The sequence below is a fragment of the Equus asinus genome, chromosome 10, assembly GCF_041296235.1.
Source record: "Equus asinus isolate D_3611 breed Donkey chromosome 10, EquAss-T2T_v2, whole genome shotgun sequence".
Lineage (NCBI taxonomy): Eukaryota > Metazoa > Chordata > Mammalia > Perissodactyla > Equidae > Equus > Equus asinus.
The window spans coordinates 73,279,687-73,298,437 of NC_091799.1; the positions used below are offsets into that span (position 1 = coordinate 73,279,687).

Here is an 18,751-nt window from a genome sequence, read left to right on the forward strand (position 1 = left end):
CTTAAATAACAGAATGGAGGAGTGAAATTACATGGGATTCTGGGAAAACTAAAAGTAAAGATGGAACACTTAGCACAATGCCTTGCAAAGTAGGCACTTGGTTGAACTGAATTACACCTTTCAAATGAGATTCCTTCAGTTTAGCAATTATTTGTGGTAAACAATCCCTTGGCTTCTAGCCGAAACATCTACTCAATATAATTGTGACCTCTCTTGAAGGAGAGGGAGGGAGGAAACAATGAAGAAAGAAAGAAAAAAACAGCTACAGTAAAGAAAAACTGTGAAGTACAGAAAGAAAAGAAAACTACAGTAAATAATGGGGTATTTTAAATATTCACAAAAGGTGGTTATATAAAATAAGTGTAAGCACGATTATACAAAGGTAATTCTTTTTGCTCACTAAAAATAGTACGAATAAACCTTAATTCTCAACAAGATTAACAATTTTACCAACTGACAATTGATTTTGAAACATATCAAACCTCGTTTCCTAATCTTTGAGATAGAGGAAATGACACTAACTGAAATACGTTAACATTACTTGTAAGTGCTACGGACCTAAGTTGCATATAATTCATCAGTTATATTATTAATCTAATCATCTGTGAAACCTTGGAAAAGTCACAACTTTTTTGGGCCTCAGTTTCCTATATGTGCAGAATATTGTTCGTATTTTGAAGAGTTTTGGGTAGGGCTCTGAAACTCTATACCATGTTATTAATTTAAAAAATTAAAAATAAAAAGGAAAATATGAGAAAATATTTACATATTCTCAAGCATTTGAGTTATTCCCCTTATATTACTTTTAAAATCACACATAATTAATACCAGGTATTGAAGATAGCTCAATTAGTCTCATCAGTTAAGTCATATATAAATAAAATTATCTTTAGATCAACATACTATATCTAAAATTAATTCTTCAGTGACATATTCTGAACAGAATGAGAGGTCTACTCATAGGTTAACGTAAGAAATATTTGTCTCAAAATCAATTTATTTAATATTTGACAGAAGTCTCATCATCAAAAATCCTTTTATTGTTCCTTTGGTAAAATTTAAGTATTTCCAAAGTCCTGAATCAAATGTTTTCTCTTAGTTTTCCAATGGCTGTGATTTGTCTTCTTTTGGTCTATTCAGTAGAAAGTGAACCAACTGGAGTAGAACATCATCATTAAAACCTTTCACATCATTGTCTTCGATTGTTTCATAAAGAGGCTTACTTTGTGTTCCCCAACATATATTTTTACGAGGGTTATTTTGATCAGCCTGTGTAGTCAGTGCCAAAGTATTTAACTGGTAGCAGAAAAAGGAAAAGTATTTTCCATCTGTGACCACACCCTGGGAGACAAAAGGTCGAGTAACATCCGCTTCGCTCCAGAATCCTGTAGAAGAGAGTCACGCTGAAATTTGACAGTATCAAATACCTCCTAAAATCTAGGTGTTTTATCTACCAAATTCCTAGAGCTCTCAAAGTTTTACCATCTCATCCATTCTAATCCTATATTCCATTTCTGTATCAAGAATTATTTTCTCCCTTCTAGTTTCCCCAAACTCATGACACATCTTTTCAACAACTTCAGTCTTCAACTTTAACTCACTTCATCCAAGAAGGGCAGCCAGCTCTATCTATGCAGATCTCCCCTACATCTGGCACTAACTACATCATTACTCATCAACTTCAAATATGTTCAAATTTCCCTATACCAGCTGCATCTACCACCCAATAACCATTATGGCCATTTACTTCACCAAATCTACAAACACCTTCAGAAAAAAACTGACTTTCTAAGGATTTCAGCCATGTCATTAGATTCATTCTGTATCTTCCTTTATGTATTTCAAATTGGTTTTATGAGTTGCTGTTGTTTTGCTCAGTGTGTCTTATGTCAACATAAGGTTCCAGGGTGTCTTAATACCTTTGCTACTCAAATTTTCTGGCTGCTTCTTGTTCCAGGCTCACTGGCTTTAATACTTTCAAACCCAACTGCCAAGGCTAAGCAGTAAGTTCACTTCCCCACACGTTTTCTTTTTTTAAAGATTTTATTTTTTTCCTTTTTCTCCCCAAAGACCCCTGGTACATAGTTGTACATTGTCTGCTGTGGGTCCCTCCAGCTGTGGCACGTGGGACGCCGCCCCAGCGTGGCCCCATGAGCAGCGCCATGTCCGCGCCCAGGACCCGAACCAACGAAACACTGGGCCGCCTGCAGCAGAGTGCGCGAACTCAACCACTCGGCCACGGGGCCAGCCCTCCCACACATTTTCTATCAGCCTTAATGGAGATAGCCAACGAATAATGTTAAAACATGGAATTAACTATACTGTAAAAAGAAGTATTTTATCTTTCATGAATAAACAGCATCATTTTAAAATCTTCAAGAAAGTTTCCTCTCACCTTTTCTGATTCTTTCTACCCCTATTCCTACTCTCTCCATTTATTTCCATTATAGAAACAAAAATCAAAATTATGAGTATAAGGTTAAATTACATATATACACACACACACACACACACACACACACACACACATACATATATAGGAAAAACGTGAGCCTGGCAGTAATTAAATCTGTATTAAAATCCTCCTGGATATTTATAGAGGATTAATCGAGTTACATATTATATTACTTCAGGTTTTGCAATAAAATCCAAATGGCTCACAATGTGCTCTAATCAGTGCTATGTGATAAAGCTGCTGACTTCCTCTATCTCACCCTCTAGCATTCTCCCCCTCCTTTTCTTCACTAGCTTTCAGGTTGTTCCTTAAATACTTCAAGTCTGTTCCCACCTCAGACAACTTACTTGCCATTACTCTTGCCTGGAAGTGTCTTTCCCCCAAGTTTGTGCATAGGCAGCTCCTTACCATTCAGGTCTCAGTTCAAATGTCATTTTTTTAGAGACCTCTCCGGAATCACTCTGTTTGAATGGATTCTGCCCTACACCTCATTTATACTTGCACCCCATAAATCATTTTACCCCTTATCTAGTATATTTTCTCCATAGTCTTATCACTAGCTAAAAATAGTACATGTTTATTATTTTGTACTCTCCTCACTATAATATAAACTCCAGGAGAGTAGGATCTGTCTGTCTCATTCAACACTGTATCTGCAAGGCCAGCAGTGCTTGGCACATAAAAAGCATTCACTATTTACTGAATGAATGGACAATCTCCTAAACCACATCATGGATATGGCCTTCACAGACATTAAATTGGATAGCTGTGATTTAATCTAAAATTTAATCGGCCAAAGCATTTCCTTTTCTAGTTTCAGACAGCTGCTATCATTGGACTTAGTTGGGTACAGGCTTTGAAACGCCTGACAACACCATCAGAAAAAAATACATTCACAGACAAGTGGTCAAAATAAAAGATCAAAGTAACTACCGCTGTGCCACTTATCAGGTGCAAATGGAAACTATGCAATTATGGATTTTAAAACAACTGTACCTTGTGCCAATGCAAAAGTTTTCAAAATGCTAAGATTCAACCTGCATTTTAACCCAAAGAAAACAATGTGAACTACTGAATTCTTAAAATGTCATAGACATCTTCTAAGAACAATAATGTTATAAAATTAGTGTTACCTTGATACATAGCTTGTGCTCCAGTCCAAGCAAAAAGGCTTGCAATAGCATTAGCTCTAAAAACAACTTCTATCTGATCAGCACAGTTCTTTTTCAAAAGCCTTTCCCTTTTGAATTTGTCAGGTAACAGATGAAACTGGGTATGTCCGTAACAGTATGGATCTGCTGTCTTTGAGCCTGAAGAGAAAAATACAAACTTTTCAGATGAAATGCACATGCAGAACATCTGGAGCACACGCCCCTAGTATTTACTTCAAACCCACCTTTCTCCTCTACTCATTAGGTGATCACTAGTCAAAACACACACATGGAAAGGTCAGTTTATTTAGTTTATTTATTTATTTATTTACTTTCTGCTTTATCTCCCCAAATCCCCGCCCCCCGGGTACATAGTTGAATATCTTAGTTGCAGGTCCTTCTAGTTGTGGCATGTGGGATGCCACCTCAACGTGGCCTGAGGAGCAGTGCCATGTCTGTGCCCAGGATCTGAACTGGCGAAACCCTGGGCCACCTTAGCGGAGCAGGCGAACTTAACCACCCCGCCACGGGGCCAGCCCTGGTTTACTTATTTATTTTATTGATTATAATAAAATTAAATTTCACATGAAAGTACAAGCTGCTAGATGCCATTAAGCCCACATAGGATAAGTCAAAAGAACACACATAAAATTTACTTAAAATTCCATATTATTTCAGTTTTCTCAAACCCCTTAGGCTTCATAAGGAGCCTTGTTATTCTCCTGGTGACATTCACCAAAGGATACAAACACTTCATAACTTTACAAACTTCATTTATTATTTTTATGTAATAATTACATACCTTGCTCCTAATAAAAAAAAATTGATTTTTATACTAATGTCTAAGTAAAAAATTAAGGGCATTAAAATTAAATGCATTAAGCATTTCATGAAATGCTGATAATCCTGCCTTTAGTGGCAATGTGCTTTCAAGCAACAGTTCCCCATAATTCACTCTCTAAGACCACAGTGACTGAGAAGGGGCCAGTAAAATAGGTCTGGGCGACAAGTATAAAGGTGCTTTCTGAAAATCTTCCTCAAATTGGTTAGGAATTGATAAATGAAGAAAAAATAGCAAAAGAATAAGCTGTATGAGGGGGGACTTCAATCCTTATTAATTTTTATATTCCTGATGGTTATCAGTGTGCAGCACAAACAGAAGGCTTTTGTAAAAGAGACAACCACTGCCTCAAGTCCAGTTCTACACTTGTTTGCTTTTGAAAAAATACAAATTACTTTTTCTATATAAGTCAATAGAGCCTAATAAGTATAACTATTTTTTAAAGTTAAACACTGCTATTTCAGTAGAAACAAGTAAAATGTTAAACGGTGAGCTGAAAGAATATTTTCCTGCCAATTTTCATGTGTATTACAACCACCTGAGATTATGAATCGCATTGCTCATGGACCTGAACCTCTTGGTCATCAAGAATTAATTATGCAAGTTTGCACAGGACACTGTGAATACCTTTATGGCACAATATATCAAAAGAGATACTTACCAATAAATATGGTATTTTCATATTGCCGTTTAAATAATGGAAGTTTGTCTGGCTTACAATTCATAACGGGGATTTCTATAGGTACAGAATAATCCAGCGGCACAAACTTAAAAAGAAAAGTCATTAGGTGAATTCACAGCAACACTAATATGTATTTTACTCACATTCTTGATAGATTTAAAAATCTTAAAAATAAGATGTTCTTAAAAAATGATTTGATAACACTACCATCTAATGATGGGCCAAATCCAGGCAGCCACTTGTTTTTACAAAAGAAAGTTTTACTGGAATACAGTCATGCGCATTCATTTATATAGGGTGTGTGGCTGCTTTTATACAATAAGAACTGAGATAAATAGTTGGAACAGAGACTTATGGCCCCCAAAGGCTAAAATACTTACCACTTAGAGCTTTATAGGAAAAAATGTGCCAACCTTTGACATGGACACACAGACAAGACTCAAAATATACTTGTTATCTCCAAAAGAACTGCAAATATGTAAAATGACCAGGTTATAACTGAAAAGATGCCTTGATGTACGATTAGATAGTGTAGTCTACTGTAAATTACAACCATAAACTATTATCAGTATTTTTATATTAAGAAAAAGAAAAGATTTATATGGTCCTAAAAACTGATGCCTTAACTCCACTTAAAATGATTATTTGACCTTTGTGGAATATACACATACCATAGAAGGTTAGAAAGCTGAAAAAAATCTCAGTTAAGATATATTCAACAGAAACGAAAGGCAAGGGATCCATCCAAAACTTTCCATCCTACCAAGCCCATTACTTAGTCTGCCTATGACATCTCATCATCAGATGTCAACAGATACAGATGCAATAAATCCTTACCTCTGGGAGTTGTTTGGACATTCGAATCTGGTTGTTTGGTTTATCATTTATTTGGTATCGCAAAGCATCAACTCGACCTTTCCGATGACCACAGGGAATAATTTCTTCACCACGCAACCAGTAAAAGTGAACTGGGCGTTTACAATCTATCAAAAGATATTCAAAATGTTTTTATCTGATCGTTTCGATAAATTTGATTATTAGAATACTAAACTCAGCAATACAGAACTCAAGAATGATTGTGCTAATGAAAAATACATCAAAAATTATTGTTTGACATAATATAAAGAATCTGGGTTACGTGATAATTTAACTCAAATGATCATGACTTAAATATCACGCTCAACATTTACTGTCCACTTATGCCATCACTACACCTAAACACCAACCAAAGAGATTCCCCAGTTAAGAGAAAACAGGGATAGTACTCACCAGAAATAAAAAGTTTAATAGGCGGCAGAGCTATCTTATGAATTACTAATTCAATCTTCACAATAACTCTCAAAGGTATGTATAGTTGTCATCATCTCCATTTTATAGAAGAGGATCCTGGGTCTTGACAAGCTTAAGTAAGTTTTCCTAGGCCATTAATCATGAGTAGACAAAGACCATGATGCTTCCCTCAAGACCACTTCCTTCCTAACCGTGAGGGAATTAACATCCACTCTACAAGACTCAGTTGAGCACACATCTACAGTCATTATAATGGTAATTCAATAAATATTTATTAAGGAACCTACTGGGTGATAGATATAAAATGAACACATCAGAAACACTGATTTTTAAAACTGTCTATCCATTAATTACTTTTTATGTCTGGACAGAATGGGTACCAGAAGTTGCTAATTGTTTACTGGGAACCCAGAACGGCTGGGTTTGAATCCTGAGCTCCAAATCTATCTTTTTTTTTTTTCAGGGAGATTAGCACTGAGCTATCTGCCACCAATCCTCCTCCTTTTGCTGAGGAAGACTGGCCCTGTGGTACCATCCCTGCCCATCTTCCTCTACTTTATATAAGACTGGCCCTGAGCTAACAACCCTGCCCACCTTCCTCTACTTTATGTGTGGGACGCCTGCCACAGCATGGCTTGACAAGCAGTAGGTAGGTGCACACCGGGGATCCCAACTCGTTCGCCCAGGCGGAACGGTTGAACTTAACCGCTGCTCCACTGGGCCGGCCCCCATGGGCTTTTTGACTAGATACATTTACGTTCCTGTGCCTCAGATTTTCTTCTCATTTATAAAACACTGCTACTTACTGTAAACAGTTATTATGATAATTAAATGCGTTGGCACACACAAAATTTACAACAGGGACAGGCAAACAATAAGCACTAAATAAACGTCAGGAATTTTAATCAATATCGCCTTTAATCTTCGCAATTCTATGACGAAGTACTATTATCGTAATTCGCATCTTGAAAATGAGAAAAATTTGGCTGAAAGAGGTCAAGGAATTGACATACGGTCGCGTAACTTTTTGGTGGAAGAACCAAAAATCCATCAACGCTACTCTTCCATTTGGCTGGACCTTCACAAAGCAGAGTCAAGGCCTGGAGGCCAGGAGACCTAAGGCTACTAGTCTGGGGTGCTACAGTTAATAGGTGGCAGCACAGGTAACAGAACCCAGTCTCCAAATTCCTAGTGCAGTGACTGCTCCTAAACCAGGCTGCCCCCACCTAAGAGCGAAAGGCCGAGAGAAAGACTGACAAAGCAGAAAGAAATGAAGAAGGGGCAAACCTGGGGCGGAGGGGCCACGCACAATCCCAACCTCCCCGGCTCGGTGTGGCGGGCCCCAGGCTCACCGAGGGCGGCGGCAGCCAGGGCCGGGTTGTGAGCGCTGAGCAGGCCCATGAGGGCGGCCACCAGCTGATCCAAGAAGGGCGAGCCGATGGTCTCATATTCCCGGTAGAGGGGCGGGCGCCCCTTGCGCCGCAGGAAGAAGTGCTCCTGCAGGAGGCAGTCACACGCGGCGGCGCGCAGGGCCGCTAGGTCCAGGGCCGGCGCGGGCGCGGGCTCGGCGGGCGGCTTTGGCAGGCCCGACAGGAACACGGTCTTGGTGAAGCCCTGGTACCAGCGGTCGGCGTTCAGGGCGAAGGTCTGCGGGTAAACGACGTACTTCATGAACTGCATCTTGGTGAGGATTCGCAGCTTCTCATCCACCGACTCGGCCGCGTGCACCATCGCCTGCCACCGCTCCACTCGCCGCTGCCGGGCTGCCTTGCTTTTGGCCTTCAGGGAGGCCACAATCGGGGGGTAGCGCGCAACGGGGGCCGCCGCGACAGCTGGGCCGATCATTTCTGGAGCCGTCACGGCGGCCGCGGCCGCGGTGTGCAATGACAGCCCTGGACCGCGGGGCACAAGCCTCCAATACCTGGCCGCCGCCATCTTTGCCGGGGTTCCGGTGCCAGAGGTCAACTTCAGCAACTCTTGCCGTAAGAACCAATCAGAAAGCGGAATCTGAGCCAGGCTTGGGGAGGCCGATTCTCACTGGACTTGAGATACGTTGCGTCATCCAGTTCTTAGCCAATTAAATCACTTTTCCAACTTTGTAGTCCCGAGCGTTCGTAAGTGAAAGGAAGAACTTGTGTGCGGATGGGTTTTCCGCCGGTCTGGCCGGGAGGAAGGAAGCTTTTATATGGGAGGTGCTGCCGCCTGGGTTTCTGTTTCAACCAGGGCAACCCTCGCCAGAAACCGTTTAGGAACATTCTGCACCGCAGCCTCTATCTCTTAGCTAAAATGATTTCATTTGTGTATGGCACACCCAACTTCTTTTCTGTTTTAGTTCTTGGGGTTGAAACTTCTTATTGAAAATACTGAAAATAGTTTAGCATGTTTTTTGATAATATATGTTTATTTTTAAAATGATGCAAGTATCATTAAGGTGACCACTGCTAATCTTTGGGAAAATAATTGCATGTATTTCTCTATGCTAATTGATATACAGATTTGTAAAAACTACTAAAGAATTGTGTTTAAATTTTGCTGTGTGTTAAAACTCGTTATTATTTCAACATGAGTTGATTCCTACTAATCTGTGAGCTTCTTAAAGTAGGAACTGTTTTATTTTTTAATCCTGAGCAGCCAATCAAATACCTTTGCATAATGGGTACTCCAAAATATGTGCTGAAAAAAGTCACCTAAATCACTAAAAATCTAAATTCATTTCAGGTAATCTAATTTATTAAGTCATTCTCCTATTATAATTAGAAACTAGAATAATATTTATTTGGAGTTATTGCAATAATTCTTGAGGATATTGAAAACCAAACATTTTGTTGCTAAAGGAAGTTATAACTTATGTAAACCTTAATTAGAACTGATGGTACAATTTTACTCTGAAGTTGCAAGTCTGTTAAACTGACAGAAATGAATACCTCAAATTCATTAAAATAATATCTTGTGTGAGAAGTTGCAAGCAGAATTTCAAATATCCTTTTAACATTAACAACAAAAGAAGAACATGGAAGAGTTGATATCTTTAAACCCTTATTCAGTATTTAAAAGGTAAAAGTGAGATACTCAATATTACCTAAATTGAAGTGACACTTCTTTGTGTAAAGAAGTAATAAATATGCTTTTTGAGAGTGTATCATAGAAGTTCTCGCTCAATATTTTTATAAATTCTCATACCATTCTAACATAGATTTTAGAACTAGAGATCAGTTAACATTAATTCCATCAGAAATTGCTTATACTTTTTTAGTGAGTGAAGCAAATTTCAATTTATCCAATATATCTAATATAAATATAAATATTTATAATCATATGAACATTATGAATCAAGGAGGGTGGCTCTGGGAAAGGAAAGAGCATGCCTAATGAAGGAAGGAGCAGGACTGCATAAGTCTGAACAGAAGAGCATGCTGATGAGTCAGGACCATGGAAAAAGGTAGGCTTTCTTTCTACTATGACCAAAGCTTTTATATTACACACAAAGAAGCATATATAAGGCCAAATCATACAGCATAGTAGGGACAGCATTGCAACCAGAAACCAGGTTCTGTGCTTCTCCATCAGTTTTATTTAATAAATATTTATTGAATGCAATTTATGTGTTAGGCAGCGAACTAAATGATAAGAATACTTTGTGAACAAAACAGCCAAAAGCTAATACTCCAACAGAGGGAGACAGACAATAAAATATAAAAAAATAAGTAAATTATATTATTTGTTAGAAGGGAGTAAATGCTGTGGAAAAAATAAAGCAGAGGATGTGAGGATCATCAGTGCAGTGTGGGGGGAGGGGGTTTGTTTGCAATTTCAAAGTGTGTGGTCAGGGTAGTGCTTATTGAAAAGATGACATTGGAGCCAAGGCTTGAAGGAAGTGGGGAGTGAACCATGCTGATATCTGAGGAAAGAGAATTCCAGCAGAAGGAACAGCTAGTGCAGAGGCCCTGAGATGGGCACATGCCTAGCAGGTTGAAGAACCAGGGAGGAGGCTCGTGTGGTTGAAGGAAGTGATGGACGGAGAGAGTAGTAGGAAATTGGATTAGAAAGGAAAGGAGCCAGAATTTGTATGTTCCTAGAGGCAACTGCTAGGATTGTTAGGATTCTTAACTAATACTTTGAGAGCAGTGGGAAGCCATTGGAGGGTTCTACTCACACAGATGTCATTGTGTAACTTAGGTTTTTAAAAGAATTACTCTGTATTAGTCAGCCTGAGCTGAGGCTGACTAATACCGTAGACTTGCTAGCTTAAACAACAGAAATTTATATTCTCAGACTTCTAAAGTCCGAGATCAGGGTGCTGGTGTAGTTGGCTTCTCGTGAGAGCTGTCTTCCTGGCTTGAAGACAACCACCTTCTGACTGTGTCCTCACATGTTGGAGAGAGACTGAGCTCTCTGGGATCTCTTATAAGGAGAGAGGCCTATCGGATTAGCACCCTACGTTTATCACCTCACTCAACCTTAGTTACTTCCATAAAGGCCCTATCTCTAAATACAGTCACATTGGGGGTTAGAGCTTCAACATATGAATTTTAGGGGGACTCAATTCAGTCCACAGCACTCTGGCTGTTTGGAAAAAAAGATTCTGGAGGGTAAGATTTGGCAGCAGGAAAACTGGTCAGAAGACAATGCATATTTGGTGCAAGAGCTGATTGTGACTTGAAGGGACAATAGCAGTAAGAATAGTGGAAGTGGTTGCAGATTCTGAATTGAATGTAGGTGTGAGAAAGTCTCCAAAATTTTGGACCTCTCTGAGGAGAGGAGAAGGCCTGTGGACAAGGGATGCATTTTTTTCTTCAATCTCTCATCTCTTTTGAGTGGTGGGAGTGGGCTAAGGTTTGGGGAAGGAAATAAGAAAATTTGTGAAACATGTATTTAACTATTTATATGTGTTTATTTAGTTGGAATTTTCCTAGAAGAAAATTAAGATCTTCTCTATTAAGATTGCCACTGGTTTGAGATTTAAATATTATAATTAAAACCAGTCAAACCATGATGTTTTCCAATGGCTTTTTGAGCTCCCTCTACTTCATTCATCCAACAGATAATAAATAATGATATTATTTATTATTTATTCATTCAACAGATATTTATAATTATTGTTATTTATTCATTCAACATAGTGACTATTATATACCGGCACTATTCTAGGTACAAAAGATACAGCAGTGAACAAGGCTCTTCATGGAGCCTACATGATAGTCAATGAAACCATCTAACCAACTATGTCAAATATACTTGTTCTGTAGAAGATGGTGATAGGAGCCAAGGAGAAAAATAAAGCAGGGAAGGAGACTGAATAGTATTGGGTGCAGGGGTTGAGTACAGTGATTTCAGTAGACTGATCAGAGGAAGCCTCCCTAAGGAGGTGACCTTTGAATAATTCTTGAAGGAGATAAGTGATAGAATCCTGTGGCTATCTGGGGGAAAACTTTCCAGCCTACACCAAGGCCCTCAACTTCCTACAGTATAGGAAGTGAGAAGGACAGTACAGAGGCCAATGGGGCTAAAGTGGAGTGGTACATTGCTATTTTGCCAGTGGTAGCCAATGTCTTATTCATGAACAGGTTCTGATGAGTTGGGTAATATTTATAACCGTATATGTTTTTTCCTATTGGATACCTATCTTGGTCTCTCGTGGTTGGGCATCAGAATGGTTCTGTTGGTGTTTGGATGAGACCAAAGCTGTCCAACTGATTGGAGTCCTTACCAGAGCTTCTTATATCTCAAAGTGAGGATGTTGGAAGGAAATGGACTGGGTATTTCCTATCTACAGATGTGGATGGGAGTGATAGCTGGTCTTGTTTCAGCTGTTTCCTTCACATGTATTTCTCACTGAGGACATATATTTTACCTGGTTGCATATATAACACATTTACATAAAACTTAGAACAAAATATAAAGTATTACTGGGCAAGAGAAGGTTTTGTGTGTGTGTGTGTGTGTGTGTGTGTGTGTGTAAAGGATTTCTGATGGTTGGTTTAGAATTAGCAGGAAGAAAGCTAAGTGTCTACATCATATGCCAGGTACTATATTAAGTTCCTCATATGTGTCATCTCCTATAATCTCACAATCATCCTCCAAAGGGAATATTTTTTCCTTCCTCTGGTATTTTTGTAAAGTCACACAGCTCTTGCTCATCAACAGATGAAGAATAGTTAAAACAATTTTTAAAAAGAAGAATAAAGTGGGAGGTTAGTCTACTTGATGTCAACACAATATATAGCTGTAGTTATCAGTGGAGGAAAGATAGCCTTTTTGACAAATGATGCTGGAGCAATTGGACATCCATAGGCCCCAAACAAAACTTTGATATATCTCTTACATCTTTTGGAAAAGTTAAAGTGGATCACAGATTAAATCTAAATGTGAAATTATTAGAAAATGGGAGGAAAAATCTGCAAATTCTAGGGTTAGGCAAAGAGTTGTGAGAGTTCACACCAAAAGCATGATCCATAAAAGGAAAAATTTATAAATTGGGCATCATCAAAATAAAACTTTTCCTCTGCAAAACACCCTGTTAAAAGGATAAAATAAAGTTACAGAGTGAGAGAAAATCATTGCAAACCATATATCGGACAAACAGCTAGTATCTAGAACATATAAAATAGTACTCTCAAAGCTCAATAGTAAATAAAACAAACAATCCAATTAGAAAATGGACAAAAGACATGAATATCAGAATATGCAGATGGCCAACAAGCACATGAGAAGATGCTCATCATCATTAGCCATATGGGAAATGCAAATTAAAACCAAAATGAGATTTCATTACACACTTATCAGAATGACTAAAATAAAAAATAATGACAACAAGAAATCCTAATGAGGATTAGGAGAAACTGCACCACTCTGTACATTGTTGGTGGGAATGTAAAATGGCACAACCACTTTGGAAAACAGTTGGCCATTTTCTTAAAAACAAACAAACAAACAAACAAACATGCAGCTACCATATGACCCAGCACTTGTAACCTTAGGGCTTTTATCCCAGAGAGATGAAAATTTGTTTTTACACAAAAACCTATACATGATATAGCCTTATTCATTAGAGCCAAAAATTGAAAACAAAATCCAAATATCTCTCAAAATGATGAATGTTTAAACAATCTGTGATACATCCATACCATGGAATACTCTCAGCAATAAAAAGGAAAGACCTATGGATACATATGGAAACCTGAATGAATCTCCAGAGAATTATGCTGAGTGAGAAAAGCCAATCTCAAAAAGGTACATACTGAATGATCCATTTATATAAGATTCTTGAGATGACAAAATTATAGAAATGGAGAACAGGTTAGTGGTTGGCAGAGATTAAGGAGTCAGTGGGATGGGAAGGAAGAGGAAGTGGCTATAAAAGGGCAACACGAGGGATCCTTGTGGGGAGGGAAGTGTTCTCTATGTAGACTGTATCAGTGTCAATATCCTGGTGGTGTTATTTTACTATAGCTTTGCAAAATACTATCATTAGAGGAAACTGGGTAAAGGGTGCAGGGCATTTCTCTATATTACTTCTTGTAACTGCATGTGAATCCATAACTATCTTAAAAAAAATTCTAAATAAAAAATAAAAGCAAATGAGGTGAGTTCTTGGAGTTCAGGAGAAACTATTGTTCTGTGCTTTGGCTTAAATACGCTTCAGTGGTTCTGAGTCTGTATTTGTCACAATCCTAGTGATTCCACATATAGCAGTATTCTTTATGGTCTCCAGTGTAGTTGTGCCTGAGCATTTTATGTTGAAATACAAATTATTTTATTAAATTACTACCCTTTGATTTCTCCTTGTATTCCAGTAGGATAGCATATGATATACTATATATTGTTTTTTAATTTGGAGGTGTAGGTAGGCTATCTATAAATTTTATTTCAGGATAGTAAAGGGAGTGTTACAAACTATGGTTATAAAAGGTAAGCATTGGGTCTGACAGAGTTGAGAACCCTCCATGTAGATAGTCTACACTTAGAGTTGGATAGAAGGAAAAATGTGGCAGTGAATGTTATTTTCCCACAAGTCCAACATGTAACATCTTCTATGCATCCTCGGAAGTGTGTCATCTTCCCTGCAGTCTTCCCTGTGCTGATTTGAAAGCGCTCATCTGAGATCCAGGCCTGGCTCTGCCACTTTCACTTTCCTTATGTAGGAGACTAGATTCATAATACTCACTTCACGCGTTGGCTATGGGGATTTATGAGGTGGCACATGTAAAATGATGCAAAACAACATTTGCTGAGTAACAAATACTTTATATGTGCCACTGGTTTCAGTTCCCTCAGCAACATACTTTAAATCAGAGCACTGATTTTCCTGAGAGGTTCAGGGATTTGCTGAATCTCGTTAGTGCCAGAACCAGCATTAAACCACGATGACTGACCCTGGAGCCCACGCTCTTTACACCAGTGGGTTTGTAAACTAGAACCATGGTTCTAGAAGTGATTCAGGAATTCTTAAAAAGTAATAAGTTGACTAACTAAGATTGTATGCACAATTTAGTAATAATAGGTAATTGGGGGTAATATGAAATAATTTCTCTTGACCGCAAAATTTTTTTTTTTGAGGAAGATTAGCCCTGAGCTAACTACTGTCAGTCCGTCTCTTTTTGCTGAGGAAGACTGGCCCTGAGCTAACATCCATGCCCATCTTCCTCTGCTTTATACGTGGGATGCCTAGCACAGCATGGTTTGCCAAGCAGTGCCACATCTGCACCTGGGATCTGAACCGGCAAACCCCAGGCTGCCGAAGTGGAACACGCACACCCAACCACTGCACCACCAGGCCGGCAAAAAAAATTTTGCCAGAGATACAGGAGTAATAGAATAGCCAGGCAGTGGTCAGACAGGGTTATAAGTTTGCAAATGCAAACTTCTACTTTTCAAGTTCTTAGGAGTGTGCTTTGCAGGTTTTTTATCAACTTTGTCTTACCTCTTAAGACAAATCATTATAATATGAAAGCTCAGTGCTGTGTTATAATCATGATGCAAAATATCAGTCAGTAAGAAAAGCACCCATGTAACTCCCATAAACATTGGCAGTGCACTGGTGTGAAAATTTTCCTCTGGAATTCTATAAATTCCAGAAGTATTTGTAGTGGTGGTGGTGCTAGTTAAGCAGTACTTATAGAAGTAGAGGTATGTTTTGACAAAGTATGTACATGAGCCATATTTGTGATTGGAAATTTCAACCACAAAAAAACCTTATGAAATGAGAACTCTTCTTTGATTTTCATTCTCCAAGATAATTTTGATTAAAAAGTAGGAATATTTCAGATTTCAAAGTAACTGCTAATTCGAGAATCTGGAACTTCTTAGTTAGCTCCTTTTATTGATATCCTATTGGTCAGCACTTGCGACTTCTCAGCATGTTTACATAATTTATAATTGATGTTTACAAAGATAAATCAGTGTGCTGCAGAATTCCGGTGACCTTTTTAAAATCTTTTTTTTTTTTTTTGCAATAATAAATGCCCACTGTAAACAATTCAGAGTCCAGAGGATGGGCAGCAACCCACTCTTCCTTCCTCACTCCTAGTCCCTCCTTTTCATTCTCCAGAGGCAATTACTGCTCCAGTCTTTCGTATATCCTACTGAAGAATTCTATTCCTATATAAAAATATCTTCACATAGACACACACTCAAAACGACACATGGGATATTTATTCTTTTTACTGACTGCCTATTCCAGCCTGCTCTGTTGAGCTATTTCTTTCCTGCATCTTGGAGAAAATTTAGGGCCTATTCTATTATTTTTCTAGTTGATCTTAGGTAAGTCCTCCAGTCACTTCTGGTCACAAAATATCTTAGTCCTGTAGTTACACATTCAGTTCAATACAACAAGAAACAGAAAAAATGCTGCCACTTTATTTAAAGTTCTACCTTCTCTCCACCCTTACCTCAGGCTGCCTTAGGCTGGCTGCCTACTATGGAAGGAGGCTAAGGTGGGCTTCCTCTGTTTCCCGTTGTCACCTTCTCCCCCACTCACTAGGTGGCCCCTGGCAACTCTATGTTTCAAGTTGTGAATCAGACCCTAGTCCACTGTGTCCCCAAATTCCAGGTGGCCAGTTCTAAGCTCCTCTAAGGGGTCCCATTAGGAAGTCATTTTCTAGCTGGGCTTGAGATAAGGGAAAATCACCTCTGCTGCCCTCTCAGGGATGAGGTTGGGTGTGGGAGACTTTCAGTATGCTCTCTGTCTTTCCTGTCTTTGGGGTTGGGAGCAGGGTCAAGAAATACAAAATTGTGGGGCCAGCCCGGTGGCACAGTGGTTAAGTTCCCACTTTCCACTTCCGCGGCCCAGGTTTTGCCAGTTCGGATCCCGGGTGCAGACTTACGAACCGTTTGTCAAACCATGCTGTGGCAGGCGCCCCACATATAAAGTAGAGGAAGATGGGCACGGATGTTAGCTCAGGGCCAGTCTTCCTCAGCAAAAAAAGGGGGATTGGCAGCAGATGTCAGCTCAGGGCTAATCTTCCTCAAAAAAAAAAAAAAAAGAAAAACAAAAGAAGAGATACAAAATTGTGTTTTATAACCTCTTTTGCAATTCCTGCAGGGCTAGCCTGGCACCTTACTTGGAAATATGAAACTGGTTGGCACCTCATGTTTTGGGGCTTCAACTGAAAATAAGACAAAAATAATTACATATATATGTGTGTGTGTGTGTATGAAAATATGTGGATGTATACATATGTCTTTTTTGAAATAATTTTAGGTATATCACCAAGGAATCAAATATTCTCATTCCAATTTTTGAGTTTTATTATCTAACATGAGCATTGGTCACCTACTGGCATGTATAGTCATTTTCTAAGAATGAAAACATTTGATGGATCAAATCACTCACTTCCCCAACATTTGCCTGGGGAAGCCCCTGGGGAAGGCAGTCTTTCCTGAATAAAAAGGCAAGCCTCACAAGGAGAAGCTCTTTGACCCCAACTGTTTTTTTTCCTTCCTGGAACACACATGTGAGAAACTGTAAACCATTGGGACAAAAGCCCAATTTTAAGAGTGGATATGAAGAAGGATAGGTGTGCCTGGAGTATTCATATCTGCTTTAAGCCATGCACTAGCCTGGATGCTTGCTTCCAGGCTTTTTGTTATATGACAAAAAAGTCAGCAATACAGGTTCATTGCTGTGCTATAGATGTGTTTATCTGAAATCTGTTTCTCTTACTCTTGGCTTCAGAGCAGCAGACCTGAAAACTGCCTCCCACAAGGCTCATAAAGCTATGAATATTTTATGTGGATGCTTAAATAGAGAGAAAACCCTCATAAGATATTTTAATTTTTTTCTGTTTGGGAAGGATTTATTTTAAATAAAGGCAATTATACTCATTCATATCATGAGCAGTACTCTAGGTCAATAGATAAAAATATTACTCACTTTTTTCCATAACTGCATTATATTCCACAATATGCATTTATCATAATTTATTTAGACAATCTCCTAGATGGACATTCAGGTTAATTCAGTTTTTTTTTTCTTTTTTACATTACAAGCAATGATTATAGATGCTTTTATTTTTGTGGGCTCGACTCTGAAGAGTAGCATTTCTGTGGCATAGGTAATATGCCCTTTTTATTTTTAGACATATTGTCAACAATTTATGCTCCCACCACTGTGCATGAAGTGCACATTTTCTCACGTTCTCACCAGCACCGCAATTTTTTTTATAATTTTGGCTAAGCTTAATAGAGTATATAATTGCTTTAACTTTTATTTATCAGATGTTAAAAGATAAACTGTGACACATAAAAGTTTACAAAAATTTATTTACACAAACATTGGTTGGAATTGGGTAGCGCCGAATGGAAAGTGACTAGGAATATTCCACTGACAGAAGTTAAGGGAAAGACTTTTATAGAGAAGACTCAGAAGCAAAGTAAAGACATTATTTGATTGGCTATAGCTTAAGTGGTTGCCTTATTTGAGAATTTAGTTGTTCTTAAGTTTCGTTTTCTTGGATTCAAATGCATTGACTGTGGCTTAGTTTTCTGCTTTGCTTCTGTTTGCCACTTCATGCTAATGGCCTCGATGTGTTGTCACTTTAACACAGACTACAACTGAAATTGAGCATCTTTTCATATATTCATTGGTCACTTGCATCTTTTTCTATGAATAGGCTTTGCCCTTTTGTAGTCTTTTTCTTTGATGTTCTTTGTCTATTGTTAATATCAGTATTATTAACCTTGTGTATGTCACAAGGGTTGCAAATATTTTTTTGTAATCTATAATTCATCTTTTGACTTGTATTTGCAGTCTTTTGCTACACAAAATTTTTAGACATTCAAAAGTGTGTATCTTCTCCTTTATGACTATTAGTTTCCTGTTTTGCTAAAGAAAA

General features: G+C 38.4%; 1 protein-coding gene across 1 annotated transcript; it reads right to left on the bottom strand.

The window, feature by feature from the left end:
• Positions 1-964: 964 nt before the first annotated feature.
• Positions 965-9,550, bottom strand: MRPS30 (mitochondrial ribosomal protein S30). The gene is made up of 5 exons (XM_014831457.3): positions 7,772-9,550; positions 5,967-6,112; positions 5,109-5,214; positions 3,589-3,765; positions 965-1,385 (listed from the first exon to the last, which is right to left on the bottom strand). Exons 1-5 carry the CDS (start codon positions 8,352-8,354, stop codon positions 1,096-1,098), a joined length of 1,302 nt encoding a protein of 433 aa, XP_014686943.2. The 5' UTR covers positions 8,355-9,550; the 3' UTR covers positions 965-1,095.
• Between the last annotated feature and the right edge of the window lie 9,201 nt (positions 9,551-18,751).

Excerpts from the sequence above, each read along its gene's own strand:
- MRPS30 (XM_014831457.3), bottom strand. The coding sequence starts at position 8,354 with ATGGCGGCGGCCAGGTATTGGAGGCTTGTGCCCCGCGGTCCAGGGCTG. Across the intron at positions 6,113-7,771 it reads CCTGGCTGCCGCCGCCCTCG|ATTGTAAACGCCCAGTTCAC; the intron begins GTGAGCCTGGGG and ends ATCTTTTGATAG. Across the intron at positions 3,766-5,108 it reads TGAAAATACCATATTTATTG|GCTCAAAGACAGCAGATCCA; the intron begins GTAAGTATCTCT and ends TTTTCTCTTCAG.